Below are 22142 nucleotides of genomic sequence, written 5' to 3'. Positions count from 1 at the left end.
TATTGCATCAGCAATGTGTGGACATGTTCACGAATCGATGTCCTTGAACAGTTGAATGTGAAAATAGTGTACTTTTTTTGTAGTCACAACGTTGTCATTACGTGTTTCAATACTAATTAAACTAAGGATGATCACTCATACATCAAAATAGGAAGTGGAAAGCCACATTTGATTAAAAAGACTTGCTCTAACTCTTGAGCCACATAAGAGAACAGCAGTACAGAACTGAATTAAGCATAGACCTCATGTGAATGAGCAATCAAAACCAAAAGAGGGTTATAATTTGAGCGCAGGACAAAGCAACGCGTTAGTGCAACTGTTCTTTGACAAGGGACAAAGTAACCATCAGTCACTTCAAAATCTATTGGCTACAACTTTTGTGACTTATTCCCCTCAAGTCCCTTCACTAAAGTAGATATGATTAATTAAACTTTCATCGTGGCAATGCTAGAGTCTAACAATCATGATTCTGGCCTTTCGGTTTGATGATGAAGCAGTGAGTATTCCTCAAGAAAAAAAGTTTATCTTTTCTTCATCTCTAAGGTGTCCATTTATTCAGATTTTTATGTAACTGATCATCAGAATTTATTTTAACCACAGATTTTACATTGGAAGTGCGTCCGTGTAAAGTCGATTGTGATGTTTGAAACATCAATACAAGTGTTTGAAAACTAGTTGTGAATTGAGACATCAAAGATGTGAAAATTATAACCATTACCTTCTAAGATTCATATCCTAGACGTATAACAAAACATGTGTACCAACAACGGTGATTTCTGTGTCATCGTTACATCGTTGCAAAATTTGAAGTATAAACGCACTTCCAAAAATCTAAAAACACCACAGAAGGGGAAGTAAAAAGAAGCATCATAGAAAGAACTCGTGTTTAATTGTATTTCCACCAAGCCCACAAAATTTTACTTACATTGGTTACAAATGTACAAATCTGCCTACAGTAGAATGGAGATAGTATTGTGGTGTCAAATTAAAAAGGATAAGATAGTTGTAACTCAAAAAAAAAATGATGTCAGTCTGAAATTGAGACCATATTCAGAATGTCTGTTAATAATAATAATAATAATAATTATGAGAAGTGCATCAGTTGCCAAAGACTCTGACAGTCAAGTAGAGCTGAAGCCACAAAACAGAAAGCAACTGGATTGGTTGTTCGTACTGTTTGTGTGATTGCAGCAACAGGCAGCCAAAAGCAGCTATTCGAACAGAAATGACCGCCACACACATTCTCACCACACTTGAAAGTATCATCCTCAGGCACATGAGGCCCTACCATGAGATGGACGGCAAAATTGGCAGACAAAGAGATTCATTTAGTTAGTCTTACCAATAGTAAAATCATCAACAACCCAGCAGCATTTTTATCATAGTGAGAGCTTGAGCCACTACCTCTTCAATCTCCTCCTCTCATCTTGGCAAAATAATAGCCCCACAATATATCAAAATAATATCTCATAGGCCCCCTCCCAACTTCCAACACATGACTTTGCATCTCTTTTAGGGGTCAGCAGATTCTTGGTCGCAAAACGCAATTTACCCTGGGTGCCAGGACAAGCTAAAACTTGACCATTACAACCACAATAGTGCCACAGCTTGTCATGAACCAATGAGCAATATGAATCCTCTGAAATCTTATAGGGGACCCTCCACAAGCCCATGTTCACAACTCATTGGAACTGCAATTACTGCTAAAGGTTTTTACCTCAACCTCGATACTGCCAAATTTAACATCGTTCATAAAATCTCCGAGCTGCATGGATTTTTCCAAGGACAATATGTCCAAGGATAGGAATATGAATGAATCTTGATTCTACTTTCCAACATAGGAAAAGTCACTTCATTTCAAACGGGTATAGGTAGCCCATAATTGTGGAATGCTTTTATCCTGCCATCCCAGCCAGCAGTGACAATGACCATACCCCACGCATGAGCAGATGAGGTACTCTTGCAAGAAGACCTCAAGAAATTGTATTCGGATTGGTGAATCAGTGATGTTTTCACCTTTGAGCTTGAAACAGGAAGCTTCTCCTCGGGCCAAGTTGCAGACCCCTTTGAAAAAGACTCCAAAACAAACTCTTGGCTCAGAGAGAAGGAAGCAGGTGGATTAAGTTGAATAACTTGAGATGATCCTTTATCCAACAAGTTCAACTGATGTTTATTTTCAATATTTTTAGATTTCAAACCATGCCAAGGTACTGCTACAGATGCATTTGAGCAAAACCGCTCACAAGATGTAATCTTCTTAGCTTTCACAGGATTAGAAGACTCTTCCTCACTAACATTCCATAGGTATACGTTAGAGTCCTCACATGCTGATAGAATATGTTTCCCATCAGAAGTAAACGATGCACATATTGGGCTCCCTGTGCTAAGGCCTGGAACAAAAATACAAAAGAATCTTAGTAACAGAATATAAAATGAAATAAAATTCAAATTAATACGAATTAAGTTTTTAGGAACTAAAAGAAAGACAGTTGCACAAATCTGCTACAGATTGAAAAAATTGTCAATAAATATAGGAGTTGAGACAAAAGGCCATACTTTTGTACTTGCCAATCACATTAAGGCCGTCAAGGATTCTGACTTGTGAATCAGCACAGGAGACCATAACTTTGTTAGAGTCTTGTGGAAGAAACTGAAATAAATAATAGATAATCAGTTTACAACACAAAAAGTAAGCTTTTATAGAAAACCAAACATTCATGAGAAAAAGTAAAATATGACCCAGTACAATAAACAAAAGACGGAAAGGAAAATACCCGAAACCCAGTAATCCCTCTGCCAACAAGCTTCTTTTTACCAATTAAGCATAGTTGGGAATCTAACTGCAAGCGATTCTCTGGACCAAGCAAAAATGAAAATCAGAAGAGTTAAAGGCCAAATTCCAGTCCATATGGTTGTAATTGTAATATAAGCAATGAAATTCGTAACATGCCAACCATAACTTGATTGGCATTTCAAGGCATACAGAATCTTGACACAGCAGTAACAATAAATCAAACATTAAGAAATAAATAGACAGGAAGCATTTATAGTATCAAGTTTAGCACAATTTCAACATAATCTTCTTTACAATCATAAGGGAATCTACCAAATGACACCTAACTGGTTTAACCAGGGAAAATAAAATATTAAGATATATGTGAAAAAGAAGATACCTGATACATTGTAAAATCGACAATTGCCAGCCAAGGAGCCAATGATCCCTCCCTGTATAAAGAATATCTTCATCTTAAGATCATTTCAAATTTTGTCTATGTTTCTACAAAATTGAAATTGTTTTGAAGTAAATGTTACCTGCCCATCAGGCCGATAGCATACTGCAGTCACTATATCTTTGATACTAATCCAATCAACAACGTGACAATCAGAAATTGCCCAGATGCGCACTTTTCCATCTATAGATCCACTAATGAAATAGTTATCATCCACAGGATTGAATTGTATGCACGTCACTACAATGTATCAAACACAAACAAAGTGTGAGATAATTTATGAAGATGAAAAAAGTTAGGATGACGGCTCAAGAAGCCTGAAAAAAAATTAGAATGCAGCAAAGGCGCACCATAATTACTGTGTGAGAAAACCTTCAAGCAACGGTCATTATTCACTTGCCATAGTCGGACAGTTTTGTCAACTGAAGATGACAGAAGATACTGCATTCAAGAAGATGAAAAACCGAATCAATTCTCCAAACTTTTATCTCACCCAAGTGTATGGTGCTTAGTTTATTAAAAAAAAAACAGAATAAATGTCATTCACTCACATTATTGTTTGACCAAGAGAGATCCAAAACTTCACCTCTATGCCCATGAAATTCACGCAATGGTTTCTCCAACAACCGGAAGATCTTAGGAGGAAAAACTACACAAGCAGAATCTGATGTTTTTTTCAGGTTCTTCAGTTTGCTAATCTTTTCTTTATCAATAAATAGTGGTGTCAATTCAGAGAGATTATTCACAGTGAAATAAATGCAAGATGGATCAATTTCTGGAATATCAACTTCATTACATCTATCCTCCTCAACCACTTGCCACAAGCGCACAACCCCATCTTCACCACCACTAGCAAGATACTGCCCATCAGGACTGAACTTCATGGTCAAAATTGAACCTTCATGAGCTTTGATATCTTGCCTCATGTAAAGAGCTGAAAGTTCCTTCATTGGCTTCTTTGACTGACGGACCTTAACTTTCGGAAGCCTACACCCTGGCATTTCATCGAGGCCTTCTCCTCTTCCAAAATCACCTTCCCCATGACTATTAACCATGCATGATATTGACCGCAATTTCCTGAACCAACCCTTTGTCCTCCGAACAGAAGCATTGGCATCCGTTTCCCTAAAGCCATTCCCTGAATCCTTAGGCTCTGCCATAACCACCAATCGATCTGAATCCAGATCTCTTCCATCACTCATCTCCCTACTCTCCAGCCCCTCTTGATCCACATTACCCTCCAAATTCTCATTTCCACACGGCGAGTTATCCACTAAACCAAGCTCCTCTGAAGAATCCTCCCTATGCAAACAAGACATTGATGTCCGGCTTGAACAGAATTCTTCTTCCACAACACAATTTCGGGTCACAGACCCACTAGTAAATTCAACTCTATCATTTCCCTCTTCACACAGAACACTACCCACATCTACTGAATTTTCAGTTCCTAGGGCAGTCAAATCCATGCTACTCAGTCCCATACTCTTCATAAACCTGCCCTTACGCTCTCTAACACTCCTTGGACTCCGAATCCACAATCCATAATCGAAAGCATTGGATACCCCTTCATCATCCGCTATAGACAAAACATCCTCTTGAGCATCGAAAAACCGACATTCATCGTCTTCGCTGAAGCTACCCATGATTCTCTGAATTCAACCCATGAGACCCCCCTCAAAGAAGCAACATTTTATACCCAAGGAATTTGTCAAAATCCAACATTTTTCTCTCTCCAGACGAAGCCACCCAGATCATGAACTACGCATTAAAAAAAAAGCAGCACAGAAACCAATATTAGCCATAATAAACATTTCACTAAACCACACAACAAAGATGATAATAATTTAATAAAACAACAGATACCGAGAGATCCAACATAGATCCCAATCCACACCCATTTAACCTGGTCTTATTACATTCGACAACTGGGAATGTAAAGCGCAAACCGCTTTCGAGAAATCAAAAAATGAGAACTTTTTTTATGAAAAAGAAAACACAGAAATAAAAATGAACCCACAAAAAAAGGGTATGTGGAAATTGCAAAACCCTTAGAATTTAAAACCCGACGAACACAAGTGAATCAAAAGAGAAGAGAAATTGGCAGAAGAATAGTTAGAAGGAGACAACTTTTCAAGGAGAAACAGAAGGAGGAAGTAATAACGAAATATATGCTTACATGGGGTGTGTTGATGATGAGAATAAGATTGTATGTTGGGAAGTTGAGAGGGTTTAGACAGAGAAATGGTAGCACCCAAGTACTGCTTTGTGTTGCGATGAGACGATGGAGCAGCAGAATGTGCGAGCAGAGCCGAAAATACGAAGTGGAATATATATATGCGTGAATAATATGTTAAAGTGCAAAAAGCGAACAAGTCGGAGGGAGAAAACCCGTTTTGAGTGTAAAAAAATACGAGGGTTGAAAAGGGTAAAACAGGAAAATACGATAGGTTCATCGGTTTTGGTGATGGTTATGGCTCAAGAAACGAGATTGGAAGAAACACTGTTCAGACTTGTGTTGTGAGCGCGGAACGCAACATCCTCTCTCTCTCTCTCTTTCTTTCTTTCTCTCTCTGTGTTGTGATACTCTTCGCTCTGTCTCATTCTCGTGTTAATGAATTTCGAAAAATTAAAACTTCAAAATAAAAAAAAAAACACAAAAAGACAATTCATGAAGCTTTTGCATCTCTCTGACCCAATAGTAAATAATTCTGCTTTTGCTAATCAGTAGTAATAAATAAATTATTTCAGATGTAGTTAATTCTTGCTTTTGTCCAAGTTTTGAATTTAACAAAAGTAATGTCCTCCTCATTCAAAAGTAAGTGTCGTGTTATTATTGTACAATTATAAACATGTCAACCTATCATCATTAATACACTTACTATATTTGTAATAAAAAAATTTATAATAAGATAATAGATTTGGATTAGTGAAATCTATTGGTGTTAGTGTCACTATGTTAAGAAACTAAACTAAACATTCCTAAATATCACTAAGGTATACTTGATTGAAAATGCATGAGTGAGAAACATAAAAAACATAGGAGAAAATAATGAAAAGCATAAAATGCGTATTTTTTGTAGGTTAAAAACGAAGAACTTTATCAAGGTTTCACATTTGGTAACAAACACATTCGCTATTAGTGTATGTGTTGAACGTGAGAAGATAGCAATGCTTTAGTCCAAAAACTCACTTTTTTTTTTTGCATATTTTCCAAAAAATCAAGATAATATTATCTCTATATCTTCTACCTTTAACGTTCATCTAAACTTAGCCAACGTATCTACCAAACATAGCAAATGGTTTATGATAACCAAATCGGTGTAAGATTTGTTTATTTTGATATTGAAACCAAATATAATCTTTTTTAAATATATATTTAATAAATATTGTTTTTCTATATCTCTTCACTTACTTATCATTAAATATATTCATATATAAGTTTTACTAAAAATATGATGAATACACTTTGTTCTTTTATAGACTCTTAAAAAGTATGTTGGCGGTGTTATTAAGATCAAAATACTTTTAACAAATTACTATTCATTATACTATTGACGGAGTATTAAGCTTTGCACGCACCATTGATGAAAATTAATACAACAAGCACCGACCATTTTTTTTTGTGTGGTATATTTTGTATTGTTAAATCAATTATTATAAATTAAATTTAATTATTCTAACAGATGGATGTAAGGGATGCGTAATAAAAAAAAAATACATTTGATATAAGTTTAATTTTCAGTGATACGGAGCTAGATCTCCTTCTGACTTTTATATTTAATTTACATGCTTGTCTTAAAAAGACAACAATTTTAAGATATATTGTTTATACAGATAAATATATTGTATTCATACAACTAAAAGTTGACACTACAAACTATTAGATCTTATACCTTGTTTTCTAAACAAACTAGGAAAAATTATTCTCTAAATCATTTGTCGTTTTATATTTTTTATTCATATTAACAAATATTATTACTTAAATTCAGTTACTGAAATGTAAACCTGAGTTTGGATTTTAAATCTTGATATACAATATCAAATTAATAGATATAGGAATATATTTCATTATTTTTATTCAACCAAAAAGTTTTTCCTTTCATATATAGTAAGTTCTTTTTTTTAATTTCTCACAATACAAATATCATGTGCTATTAAATACGTGACTTTGAGACTATTTAAAATAATAAAAAAAATTACTTAAATCTAATAGACTAAACACTGATAAAGTATATCTAAAAAACATGTTGTAATGAATGGAAAATATAAAGCTTTTAGGTGGAAAACTGGTTAACCTACTCAGAATAAAAAGAAATGAGTGTAAAATCAAGTAATATGTGTACAGACTAAATAAAGTGCATTGTTTTTAATAATAAAAAAATGTAATTGATTTATACTGCGATAGGTACATTCCCTTACATCAATGAATGACTTGTTTTGGTCATGGTCAGCTGAGTCCTAATCAGTTTAAAATTAAATTTGATGTTTTTTTCAAGAAAGCATGATTTGTTTTCTGACCAAAATATTCGATTAATTATAGTGCACTATAGTGCTCACATAATGGTATACTCAGTCAAATTTTGACATAATCTTAAACAGAGTTTGATCATATAAAAGATAACAAAACAAATGACCTAAACTTGCACCAAACATAGCACGATTCTTTGACCCGGAAATGTTTCAGTAACACCTACTTCATATTCTAGGGTTGTTTTTCTTTTGTCCTTTTTGTGTGTGAATTTTTTAGGGTTGAACTGATCGGTAAAAAGTGTATTATTGATTATTATTTATGGAAAGAATGAAGGAGCATGGAAGAGGAATTAGTCAACGGTCAGAAACGACCCATAAATTGTTTTTATTCTGTTTATAATTGAGAAACACTGTTGAAGCAAACATGGTTTCCTTGTCACCATTTTTTCCCAGCTCATCTAACCTTGTATTTAGCAGGGCATGGGCAAATTATGTCATGCCAAATTTACCCTTACAAACGTCCTTTTATACCCAAAAGTACTTTTTTTCTTCACGTAAAAAAATATAAAAATCACAGAATCTCCATGAAAATAGTATACTCATTATTCAACATTTGTACAATAATACTATTACATGCATCTATGTTTCCTTTGTAGAGTCTCAGTGTGTGAGCGTCATTTTAACGGTTGTTGAGATGTATATCTCAATCATGCTATGTACAACCCCACGATGGGACCTTAACTTTTTAAATTTTTAACTAATTTATGCTTTGATATATAATAATATGATTAGGGTTGTTGTTTTGTGTTGGCTACTCCCGAGAAATAGTGTGTTTGTATTCCCTTGGACGTGTTGTGGAGTGAGATAATGAATATAAAATAGAAGGTAGAGGTGTTGGATCCGATTGTTACACGAACAAAAGAAAACAAAAAACATCAAGGATTAAGAGATGTTATCATTAGGTTAAACTAATAATGTTCACCGTGTCACTACAATTAAGAGATGTAATGGGAAGTCAAGATTTTTATTTTTACTTCGTGTAAAAGGGGACAGCGACAAAAATCCACCAGCATATATATTTTGGGATAAGGATCGTACTTCGTCCTCAATATCCATCTATATTTTTTCATTTTTTTTATTGGCTGATTATAATTTTGGTCGTTTTCTTGAAATATTCTTTTTTTTTTTCTGAGAATTAAAAGGGAACAGGATATGGGAGATCATACTCTCCATCTTCTTGAATGCAATTGCCATCGTCATCTTTATGTGAAGCAATTATTACATGGATTAGGATAATGTAATTCACTTCATCTCCATCATATATATGATTATTTATCATCATAAATTAAAATATATATTAGTAATGAGAACACGTCCCATTTTGGTCCGTTCTTTAATTTATAAAAAATAGTTGATTGGCTCGACTTGCATATAAATACGTGTTAATACTAGTGGAAAATAAGGTTTTAATATCTTGTGTTCGACATCAGAAAATAAAAAAAAAAACATCGTTATAATGATCATGACATTTTTTATAAATAAAAGTTTAATTAAAATGTTGGAATTTAAACTTTTTTAACCTCAATTGGTTATTGAATGTTGAAATTTTTAGTTTTTAATGTTGGATAAATTTTGTGAAAATCTTTGGTTATATACTTATGAATGATGTCAAATGTTCTAGTTTTAGATATCAAAAGGTTATAAGACGTCGAAATATCATTTTTCAAACATTATATGTTAGTTAATTCATTAAATATTTGAGTGGAAGGTTGAAAATTCATTCACTTTATCTTCGCTCGAAAACTTCTTCTCTGCTTAAACCTTTCTCGGACGAAGTTTTCGATGATCAACATATGTAATCTTTCTTTCATTTTATACAAATCCAAGTTGACTAACTATTTTATGTATGATTTTTGTTCGTTTTGATCAATTGGTTTTGTGCATAGGTACTCTTTGGAGCATATACATGTTCTCCTTTCTTCCTCATTGGTGGCAACACTTTATTCAGACAAACCCACCTTCAAGAAGGTTAGTTTTTGTTTTCGTTTTGAAGAAGGTTGAACTTGTTATTATTGATACTGGTGAACTTGTTTGTTGTATTGTTGACATTGATATTGTTGAACTTGGTTCATACACATTATACATCCAAACTTAGGGTAAAATTGATAGTATATATTCAAAACAACTCCAAATGACTTGAAATTTGTTTAAAGTACCAAAATATCATGAGAAGCTTCCACAATAAAATTTAGATGAAAATTCAAAGTCTAAGTATGTGAAATATTTTTGCAAAATTGGAAAAAACAAAAAAAATGACGAAAAAGAGAAAACGACATTTTTCTATCAAAAATCGATATATAATATTGTCAAATCGGCCAACCGAAGCAAATATTAAGTTTGTTTAAAGATCTGTCACAATTGACTTTCCAAATAAATTTTATACTTCACAGAGATCCAAAGTAACGGCTCCTGGTTTTTTTCTTTGAATATGAGTCCTAAGGAGTTGTAAAAAAAATTCCTAAACCAAAAATAATAACCATAACTTATCAAAACCAAAAATCATAAGTTAATACCACTACATTCACTATAACACCATTTACTTGTGATAGTTTTTGTTTATAATTTATATTTCATACTTCAGTTCTAGATATATAAAATGTCAAAACTGGATTACATTGGTTGGTTTTCTGATTTTTAAATCTCATAAAGTTGTAAAATTGAATCATTATTTATTAAAACAAAAAAATAGAGTTGATTAACATTGGAAAATGAAAAAAAAGATTCCAAGGTCAATCAACATCGCCTTTTTTTAGCTTCTAACATCAATTTAATGTCTTCCGATTAATGTCGATGTTCAAAGTTAAAAGCAACTACATTAAAAAAATTTTCACTAGTCTAACTTTTGTAACTTATCTTACATAACATTTTATTTATGAATTTATAGGTTAGTTTATAGTCAATTTAAAAAATTATTTATTTTATAAACTTTTATTATAAAATACTAGAATGTAGAATTTTAATAACTTATTTTTATTTAATTGAATTAATAAAAGTAATAAATTTTATAAGTTTAAGTAATATTTTTAAATTTATAATTATATATAAGTTAGATTTTTAATTTAATTTATTTTTAATTATATAAGTTAAAATTATGATTTTTAATTACTATTTTTATAAGATTAATTTTTAGGTTTAATTAATATTTAATGAAATAGATAAAGCAAATAAATGAATCAAAAAATTAATTATGAGAGAATAAATACACAAATATAAGTTAAAATATAAAGTAATTTAAATAGGTCAATGCATTTAGTTCATTCATTCGAGTAGATTAAATTAAATTATAAAATATTTTACTTATTAAAAACTTAATCAAATTAATTTAATATATGAAGTCAATCCCATATCAACATTAACTTGCATTAATACTCATAATTTAAAGATAATAATTTTTCTCTTACCAAAAAATAGTCAAATTTAAATTATTTAAAAATTTATGAAAAAACTCCCATTCAAGATAATAATTAATTTGTTTTTTTTGTTTACCATCATAATTAGCACTCTTGATGAAATTGGAAGCATCTTCACAAGTTTTACTCTTGGAAACGAACTGGTTCTCAATTAGTCACAATTAAAACTTTTGATATGAACCTTGCTTTGGGATTAAGTAAAGATGATAATTGTTTTAGGAAGTAAAACAAATAAACAGGGATTACGTGGTCATACATAAACCGACGATTAAGATTAAAGGATACTTAAACTGTAAAAATAGTCTGATAAAAAAAATGATTACATCTTGGGGGCAATTGAAGTGAGATTAGGGTAGAAATTAAGGGGTGTGGTTGTCTCCTTGAGAAGAATACAAACCCTAGAAAGTCAAAAAGATGACATCCACTGCTTCCATTTAATCCAACAACTTACTTTCAATTACTTATTAACTCTTTTATTGTTGTTGTCTACTAGCCCTACACTATCCTTAATCTAGTACCCACCCGCGAATTTAATTAAAAGTGTTTGGTATCTGTCCTATTGGATATGCCTGATTAAGTCTAAGAACAACTGTAATTATGATAAAGCTTCGCAAAGAGTGCAGAAAAAGAGAGATAACTCAGAAAAATGTTTATTTAATGGTCACTGTAGTTCACACAAAACATTAATGATTCAATGTTTCCACCTTTGTTCCTACCTAGTTTTAGGTTGCACAGGCTTAATCGACATGCCGACAAACCTTTCATGCAGTGTAATAATTAATCACCCCTTATTTCAAACCTAATTTTCTTATAATTAATCGTAATTCGTGACCAACTCATATCATGTTTCGATTGTAGCTTACCGACTACAGTGTTGCTCAATAAAAAAACTCATTTTTTTACTCTTGTTTAAATCATTGGTTGAAATTTAAAAAAGTGTTATTGTGTTTTGTCTAACATAAATTTTAGGAAATGGTACTACCCATTCGACATTTAATCACCAATATTTTGATCCCGAGCCTTCCAAAAAAAAATTACCTAATATTATTGATTCCTGAACTTTCTAAAAATAACAACTAATGCTATTTTGTTACATATTGTTTCTACTGTGAAAATTTGTTAGAAATTTTGCACTCAAACATTGGTGTGAAAAAGTCAAATAAGTTAAATAAAAATATATTCCTAATTTTTAGAAGAATTTTATGTATTATTTAATTAATTAGGTTTAGTAGATATTTATCAAATCAGTTACAAATTCTGTAGTATAAATATTTATTGCTTATGCTCAATAAAATATATCAATTTTCTTTTTCATTTTTTTGTCTCTTATACTTTAAAATCCAACCATTGGTATCAAGAGCATAAAGAATCTTACAGAATCTGTGATATAACTCACAAACACCTACAATCACAAAATAGCCACCACACATAAGATGGAATCTCAAACATCATTTACCACTGTTTTTGTGCCTGTATTTGATGGACTAAACTATCAAATATGGGCTGTCAAAATGAAAGCATATCTAGATCCTAACCATGTGTGGGAAGCGGTAGAAGAAAACTACGGAGTGTCTCCCTTGCCAGATAATCCTACGGTCACTCAAATGAAAAATCACAAAGAAAAGAGGCTTTGAAAATCCAAAGACAAAACAATTTTGTTCACAATCGTATCTCCAGTCATTTTCAATAGAATAATGACGTTAAAAACGACATATGAAATCTGGAAGTTTTTGAAGGAAGAATATGAAGGCAATGAGAGAATCAAAGGAATGCAAGCTTTGAATCTGGTTCGAGAACTTGAGATGCAGAAGATGAAAGATTCGGTGACTATTAAAGATTATGTGGACAAGCTTCTCGGCATTGCAAACAAAATACGTCTTCTTGGTACTGAGATTCCTGATTCTCGAATTGTTCAAAAAATACTTGTAACAATTCTAGAAAGATATGAAGCCACATTGACATCCTTGAAGAACTCAAAAGATCTTTCTATTATTACCTTGACAGAACTTTTGACTGCACTTTAGGCTCTAGAACAAAGAAGACTCAGGAGAGAAAAAGGTCATATTGAAGGGGCCAGGTAAATTTCTGAAAAAAAGGGTAAGTCAGTAAGTTTCAACCACAAAAATGATAGTAAATCCTCTTATGTTTTTCCATCATGTCCTTTTTGTAAGAAAAACAATCATCCACATACAAAGTGTGGGTGGAGGCCAGATGTGAAATGCCATAACTGTGGACAATTAGGGCATGTGGAAAAAAAATCTGCAAGTCATCAAAAACACAAGAGAATGTACAAGTTGTTGTTGAAGAGGGTGAAGAAGAAGAATTTTTTGTTGTTTCTAGCTTTGCTACTACAAGATCAACAGAAAGTTGACTAATTGATAGTGGTTGCACGAACCACATGACTTATGATCGAGAATTATTCAAAGATCTTGATGTGACCTACAATACAAATGTCAGAATTGGAAATGAAGCAAAAATAGCAGTGAAAGGCAAAGGAACCATTGCGATCAAAGGTTGCACAGGTTTGAAATTAATTACTGATGTTCTATACGTTCCTGAAATTGACCAAAACTTGTTGAGTGTTGGCCAACTTCTAGAGAAAGGCTATAAAGTTCTATTTGAAGATAAAACCTGCATGATTAAATATTCACATAGTAAAAAATTATTCAGAGTTCAAATATTTGAATTTGATTGATAAAGAGCAGTTTGTTGTGCACAAGGTTGAAGACAATATGCAGGTACAAGGGCTTCCCAAACTGGAAGGGAAAAATCACCCGTATGTGCAGCTTTGTAATATGGAAAACAAACGAGGTTGCCTTTTCCAAAATACAAATCTTGGAGAGCAACAAACAAACTGCAGTTAGTACATACAGATGTCGGAGGACCTAAAAAAACCCTATCTCTGAATGGCAAGAAAGTAGAGCTAGTGTCTGTTAAAGTTGGTGAAAGTCAAATTGAACCAGAAAAATTAGAGGAAGAAGAGCCGCCTAGGACAACTCTTTCCGAAGCAAAAGCTGAAAATGCGGAAAAGTCAATTGCGAAAGATTGTAAGGACATGAAGACTAAGCAAGAAATTGTGATCGGGACTTCCAAAAGTGAAGGAACTTTAGATGATACGGTCAAGGACGAAAGAACTTAGTGTATGCTGACTTTGAGTCAAGGAGGAGATTGTTAGAATTTTGTGACTCAAACAACATTTGGTTGAAGGAGTCAAATAAATTAAATAAAAATATATTCCTATCCTAATTTTTAGGAGGATTTTATGCGTTCTTTAATTAATTAGGTTTAGTAGATATTTCTCAAATCAGTTACAAATTTTGTAGTATAAATATTGATTGCTTATACTCAATAAAATATATCAGTTTCCCTTTCATTCTTTTATCTCTTATACTTTAAAACCCAACAAAAGCCTATTGACTTAAAAATTAGTTTTTTTTTATTTAAAAAAAATTCTCAATTGAGCTAAAACAAACTCATAAAGTTAACGAGCTAGATTATAGATCTATTAAGATAATCCCAAATTATATTTTCTGACTTATTACAACTAAAAAGTTAATAGGTACATATATACGTTAACAAAGTCCACGAATATTTATTTAATTAACATATACTCACTTATTATTTTAGTTAAAGCAATATATTACCAAGTCACAGTGTAACCGAACACTAATGCAGAAAGGACTTTAGACGTCTGTTATTTTAGGCTTTTAACGTCTGATCTTTGTCCGACATCTATATGGGTGACGTTAATGAGACGTCGGACGCTTTAGGTCAGACGTCGGACGCTTTAGGTCAGACGTCTCTATAGATGTCGGAGGTCAGACGTCTATATAGACGTCGGACCTGTATAGGTCAGACGTCTCTGAGGTGCTCCTGACTCATGGTGATTCGAGTTTACAACTTTATATTTTAGTTGAAGAGAATGTATTGTACATTTTTTTTATTGGATGGTTTTAAAAACGTAGTGGAGGGAATTGGAGGAGTACAAAACGCAAGAAATCACTGCCAAATAACGCCGCCCAAGGACAAGAGAATAACTGCACCAAAACCCAACGAAAACGCATTTTAATCGGTTAAAATGAAAGATAATGCATCAAAGAGTGATGTAATCGGTCGGAGTAAAATTAAATTAAAACGGTGCAAAAGTGAGAAAACGTCACTGATAATTTTTGTTTTATTTACGTAAAATGTTGTTTTATTTACGTAAAATGTCACCGATAATTTTTTACGTTGGATATTCAAGAATCAAATGTATAAAGGGTGACGTTAAAATTATTTTCTACACTGGTGGAATTTAAGATAGTTTCTGATTATAAAATGTACGTAGACTAAACTCAATAAATATATTTTTTATTGAATTTCATTGTTTCAACAGTTTATAATAGTTTTAGGGTTAAATATGTTTTTAGTCCCTAAACTATTGGCCGTTTCTGGTTTTCGTCCCTCTTTCAAAATAAGGTACAATTTGGTCCTCATTCTTTTCAAAACTTTGGTTTTAGTCCTCGAAAACTAACACCGTTAAAAATTTGGTAGTTTTCGAGGTTAGTTTTCGAGGGCTAAAACTAAAGTTTCGAAAAGAATGAGGACCAAATTGTACCTTAGTTTGAAAGAAGGACGAAAACCAGAAACGACCAATAGTTTAAGGATTAAAAACATATTTAACCCATAGTTTTATATTAACTTAGTTTTGACCGAATAGAAACAGACAAGCCAAACTATGACATGACTTGTTTTTGTCACATTAGTTCATACCATTAAATCAGTAAAAGAGAAAAAAAAGAAGTAAAAATACATATACCATACATAATAAATTTATAATATGCTAAAAACTAAATTTTTAAATAATGTATAAGTAAATACTTAGATTTTGTGTACTAATTTACCAAGTGGTTGATTAGCATTAAATAATAGTTAATCAAAATTGAAATTTAACTAAAGTTAATATTAAAATAAATTATTTGCAACATTATTTGTCGATAAAGTTTTTATTAAAATTTCTATTTATTCAATAATATTTTTAAAGTATTTATCATGTTTTTTTCTTTCATATCTTCTTAATCAAAGTTCATCTTACCTAATCTTAATAATTACAATCAAGGGGTGACAAAATGGATTAATTTAGCCCGTTTTGGTCTTTTTGTTTTTTACTAGTTGAAAATAGATTAAGACGAACCGACTGTTAACACAATAAAGACCTAGAAATGTAACTCATTTTCTTCAATGATATGCTAACAAGCTGACGAGTCAGCCTGTCCGATTCATCTTATTTTTTTCAAGAAAAGAATTGTGTTTTCCGATTCATCTTATTTTTTTTCAAGAAAAGAATTGTGTTTTCTATGAGAAGAATAATGTGTCATCGTGTTTTCAAATTATTTTTATAAGTTTTTCAACTAACTTGTAAATTTGACTTGCAAGCTATATAAAAAAATCTTATTTTCTTTCCAATTATTCAAATAACATGTAAATATGATTCCCTTCACATTTGTATGATAAATACATTTGAAGTAAGTTGTTTATCCAATCACTAACGTAGGAATACATTTAAACATTCAAGCAAAAAAATAAATAAAGCATGAAACCAAGGGAACAATCTATGTTCTTTGCATATTAATGCGAAAATCCCCAATTATGCAACAAAGAAAGTTGTAATGACAGGTTTTCCATTGATGTATGTGGAAGGTAGGAAGAATCTTTTGCATTGATGTATTTGGAAGGTAGGAAGAATCTTGATAAACACTTTTTCTCCTCCTCATCCCAACTTGTTAAGCTTTAATTTGATGAGATTGCAACCAAATTTTAGCCCTGCATGTGAGTGAAAAAGGAAAGAATTTGAGATAAACAACATCCTCATCATCAAAATATGTTGCAAGAGTTCCATATAGCTCGTAGAACATGACTAAATGGTTAAAATGGTCTTTTTTGGTCTAAACTAGCAAATTGATTTGTCGTTATCAGTGGGAGTAATGCAAACTTCATTTCCAAACTTTTAGCAAGTCTGACAATACTTGAGAAATAACGTGGTCCTTACTGTTGTCATTCAATTGTTAATAATGACTGAAAGAAGGTTTATTAAGCCTAATTTCAAAATGTACAATACACTCATTGCTGGTCTATGCAAATGTAACATTGTCACTAAGGTTTGTAATTTCTATTCTAAAGGGATTTTCTCTTCATGTTGTCACTTACACTAGTCTAATATGTGGTTTTTTCATTGTGGGTCAACTAAACAAAGTAATGAACAATGGAAATATGATTACTTAAACACTAAAAATATGATTGCTTAAACACTAAAAATATGGTTGCAAACAAGAATTAAACGCAAACTCAAAATCCATAATTAAAGACAAAGAAACTTACCTAGAAAACTAAAAAAAGGAGGGCCACCAATCAAGGACATCGAAGAAGCACTCTAACGAATTGCACCAACGATGATCACAAATGACACTTAAGGTTGCCAAATTAACATATGGAGTATGTTAATTTCAATGATTAATGGAGTTTAGGAAGAAATGAAGCAGTAACAAAGGGAACTCATAAGCTTGCCAAATTTATCTACTCATTGTTGCGGCATGGTGCCTAATAGTGGCTATCACTAGTGCAAAAACAACGTATAACGTTTCGCGTTCAACTTCCAACCATTGAATAACCAACGTTAAAAATGACCGATGACATTTTTGTAAATAAATGCAATTATTAGACGTCGTTTATAATTGTAATTCGACGTCAAATTTGTTATATTGGGTAAATTTTGCGAAAATGTTTGGCGTGAAACGTTGAATTCCCTAGAAGACGTCAAAAGGATATAAAACGTCGAATGCCCCAGCGTTAGATGTTAAAAGATTAGCGAATTCAATAAAAAAATTGAGCGGGAGATTGAAAATTCATTCACTTTATCTTAGCGCGCGATACCCTCTTCTCTGCTCAAGCTTTTCCAGAACGAAGTTTGACAACCATCACATGTAATTTTTCTTTCATTTGTTACAAATGCATGTTAATTAACTACTTTAGGTATGATTTTCGTTTGTTTTGATCGATTATTTTCGTGTTCTTGTCCTTCATAGGCACATTCTGTTTTCTCTCTCACTGGTGACAACACTTTATTCAGATGAACCCATATTTTGAAGGTTAGTTTTTGTTTTGAAGAACTTATTACTTGTTTGTTTTTTTTTGTTGAAATTGTTTGTTGTTGTTGTTTGGTTGAACCTATTTGTTGTTGTTGTTTGGTTAAACTTGTTTGTTGTTTGTTATTGTTGTTTCTTGTTGATATTACACTACACATTCATAGTTCATGCTTTATAAAATACAGAAAACTGGAATTTGTTCTTTTTCTGCTTTTCACGTCTCGTAGAGTTATAAAAAAGTATCACAATTAATTAAAAAAACAAAAAAATTCATTAACGTCGAATATTGACAAAATTCGACGCTAATTTGCTTTATGACAAATTGTTCTATGTTCGATGTCAATTTAACGTCTCTCGATATGACGTCGACCTCGAATTCGACGTGAAAGACCGAAAAACACTAAGGTTATACAATGTTTTTGTACTAGTGTATATTCAGTGGATAACGGTAGTGCTCACCAATCATAATCCTCTCTGATCATAACTCTCTCCACATACAATGCTGATAGGCGACGCTCCGAGGAGAAAACGAAACTTGAGAGATCTGGGCTCCTCGAGGCCTCCTTGACATCGATGCGCAGCGGAAAGAAGCAGATTTACTCGAGAACCTAGGTTTTGGGGGATTAATCGGTGAAAACTCTAGGGTTGAAGGTAAGGAAGGATTTAATCGGTGGAGAAGAAGGATTCAACGATTAAATCAATGAAATGGAAAGAAATCATGATCTGACTCAGTGAGTGGGCGAAGAACGATGGTGGAAGCAATGATAGAGCACCAAACAAAGGTTGAATCGGTGCGAAGGTGAGAAAAGGCAAGGATAAGGCAAATCTGAGATATGGATCGGTGGAGATGACTTACGTGAGGGTTTGTGATGGTAGATCTGTGAAGAAAATGGTTGTTGGATGAGATGCACTGGAAAAAAGACGAACGCGAGAGTGATGGTTTATTCTCTCGAATGATTGAGAGAAAAATGATGAGTAGCGTTGGAGCCACAGGCACGCGTGGCAGCGACGTAGGCGTGACCGATGACACAAGCCACGCGGGAGTCAAGGATTGGGGAAGCGTGATATACGGTGGATGAATGAAAAATCCTATTTGGAAAATGAGAGAATGGATGGTGTGAAGGGAAGGTGGCTAGAGGAGATCCTTTGGGATTCTCTAGCTTGACTTTCAAGGGAATTAAATTCTGGAGTTCTCTCTACAGAAAGTTTAATTCATTATTCTCAAAAGTGCCTTACAAGAGGTGGTGACATGTCTATATATAGGACTAAAAGTCCCTCCTATCTAGCACATGCCTAACACCTTTTACACATGTTTTAAGAAAAGTAAAAGAAATACTACACTAAACTAATTGGGCTTAGGCCCCGTCTATCATCCCCTCCCCCTTGGAAAGGATTTGTCCTCAAATCTGATGGTGCTTCTGAAGACTTATTTTTCTTGGCTTCACAAGGGTTCCTCCTGGGTCAAATATCCATCTGCAATAAGCATCAAACATATCTCTAATTAGTTTTCTTTGACCTAATAAGATATATAAAAGACTATGTGTAGAAAAAGGTTTCCTAATTTTGAAAATTTTAATTTTAATATAACAAAGAAACCTTTCTTCATTTGAAATTTTATTTGTATCTTGAGTTATTGGTAACCATAAAGGTAACCATAACCCAAGTTGTGGCTTTGCATGTGTTGAAAGTGATAACATTTGTAAAGATGGAGTGGCAAATTCTTTGAAAGAGAAGTGACATTTGGAAAATTCAAATATAAATGGGGAAAAGTGAGAGAATAGAAAACCTCCCCTTAAGAATCTAGCTTCTAGGGTAGGAGGAGATGTTGTCCTTAGTTGCTTTTTCTTTTCTTCCATTTCTATTCTTTCAACTTCTTCCTTTTCTCTTCTTTGTGCTTCTTTTCTCTCTTTCTCTCTTCTTTTCTCTTCTTCTCTTCTTTCTCTTTCTTCCTCGTCTCTTCTATCTCTTTCTTTCTCTTTTCTTCTCTTGTTTTCTTCTTCTTCTCTTCTCTCTTGCGCTCTTCTTTTCTCTTCTTCTCTTCTTCTCTTCTCTCTCTTCTCTCTCTTCTCTCTCTTCTCTCTCTTTCTTCCTCTTTTCTTCTATTTCGTTCTTCCTCTTCTTTTATTTCTTTTTCTCTTCTCTCTTTTTCTCTTTTCTCTCTTACTTCTTGCTTTTGTTTTTCTCTTTTTAATCTCTCAATTCTATGTTTGCTTGTCTCTTCCCATAGCCTCTTAAGTTTTTCTAGAAACTCACTTTCCCTACGAGAGAACCCACTTATATTTTGAATGAATGACTCACCTTTTCTAATAAGCTCTCTCATAAGTTCTAAGTTCCTTTCAATTTCTCGAGGCACAAACTTTCTTCTCATACAAGCTTTCAATTCATTCCAATCATGAATGGGATATTTTCTACCTATCTTAACATGATATTGCCTATCATCCCACCACTCTCTTGCATGCTTTTCAAAACTAGAAGTGTAGAGACTAAGAATATAAGATTCATTATCTCTAGAATAGAAGGATTCAGATTTACTTTTTCTAACCATGAATGAATGCATGTCATCAATTTCCTTTTCCCAAGCTAGGTATGTTAATGCACCCATATCATCACCAAAGAATGGAATATTTTCACTAGCTTGTTTATACAAATCATTTTCAATTCTATCAAATTCATAAAATGAACAAGACTTCCTTCTAGCTTTATCATGTTCTCTTTTGATGTCTTTGTAACTAAGTTGCTTATCAAAATTAAAATTCCTAGAAGACCTATATGAATAACAATACATCTTTGTTTCTAAAAGTTTTTCTAGTGTAAAAGATATACAAGATTCACACTTAGACAAGTCCCAGGTAAGAGAGGTGAGTCATGAAGACTGCTTAAGTACCAAGTCTTGTCTTGCCAGAAATGTCTTAGGTTACTACTAGTTACCCTTTAAACTAAAATCACTTTTAAAATCAAAGGACACAACTCACAAACAATCACAACAATTAAACACTAAAAGACAACTATTCGGACTCTAATGTGAGAAGGCTTAGATTTTAATCCCTTTTAGCCTAAATCACCTCTAAACGTGAACACAAATTAAAGTTCAAACAATCAAGAAAAGTTGCCAAGAATTGAAAGAGCACCAAGGACTCTTCCAAATACTTGGACTTTTTTTAAAAGGCCTTTTACAAAAAAAAAAAAATTGAAACTAAAAGAAAGCTAGCCTATCAGCCTATTACACATCAAAAATGAAGAAAACAATTACAAAAGATTCAAACAGCTGCATGGTCTGGTCCAAATAGTTCATTGCTGCATGTTTTTCTTCAAAGCCTTTATACGCACTTTAGACTTATTGCTTCTGGATAACTTTGGGGTCTCCTAGCTCTTGGGTTCAACTCTACCATCACAAATGTACAAAGCTGGATCAGAGAACTGATAACTAAATATATTGGAAGAGGGAATTTACAATTAAATGAGTATTCCCTTTTCTTGGGCTTGTACACTTGATGCAGAGAAAGGTTCCTATTGACTGTCCAGTACTATGTGTTGCACAGAGAAAACCTGCACAGATATTCAGACCAACATCAACAATTCTCACAGTACAAGTAATTACAAACCATGACAAGAACAGTTCAATCAAAGCATAAGCCATTTAAGGTAAAAGAAAATCCCTTCAGTTCAAAACTTCCACAGGAAGTGCTTAGGTTGCTGTTTTCTCAATAAACATCTGCTCAAACTAAACTCTCAAACATCATTCCTATTTGCTCTCAAACGGTTCCAAATATTCTGCATAGTTAATTTTCAACCAAAATCAGCAGGATATTCATTCAATATTATCACTTACATCACTTACAAGCTAAAACAGA

The 22142-nt window shown here is 32.7% G+C and overlaps 1 protein-coding gene across 1 annotated transcript; it reads right to left on the bottom strand.

Moving 5' to 3' along the window:
• Positions 1-870: 870 nt before the first annotated feature.
• On the bottom strand, positions 871-5829 carry LOC148203923 (uncharacterized). Its single transcript, XM_088106687.1, has 8 exons — positions 5407-5829; positions 3782-4988; positions 3581-3671; positions 3313-3470; positions 3174-3225; positions 2775-2854; positions 2557-2650; positions 871-2390 (listed from the first exon to the last, which is right to left on the bottom strand). The coding sequence occupies exons 2-8, from the start codon at positions 4871-4873 to the stop codon at positions 1858-1860; spliced, it is 2100 nt and encodes a 699-aa protein (XP_087962813.1). The 5' UTR covers positions 4874-4988; positions 5407-5829; the 3' UTR covers positions 871-1857.
• Between the last annotated feature and the right edge of the window lie 16313 nt (positions 5830-22142).

Source organism: Vigna umbellata, chromosome 2 (genome assembly GCF_029865625.1).
Source record: "Vigna umbellata cultivar VRB3 chromosome 2, Vumbellata_1.0, whole genome shotgun sequence".
In the NCBI taxonomy this organism is placed as follows: domain Eukaryota; kingdom Viridiplantae; phylum Streptophyta; class Magnoliopsida; order Fabales; family Fabaceae; genus Vigna; species Vigna umbellata.
The sequence above is the reverse complement of the archived record's forward strand: the minus strand, read 5'-3'. Positions and strand labels throughout refer to the sequence as shown.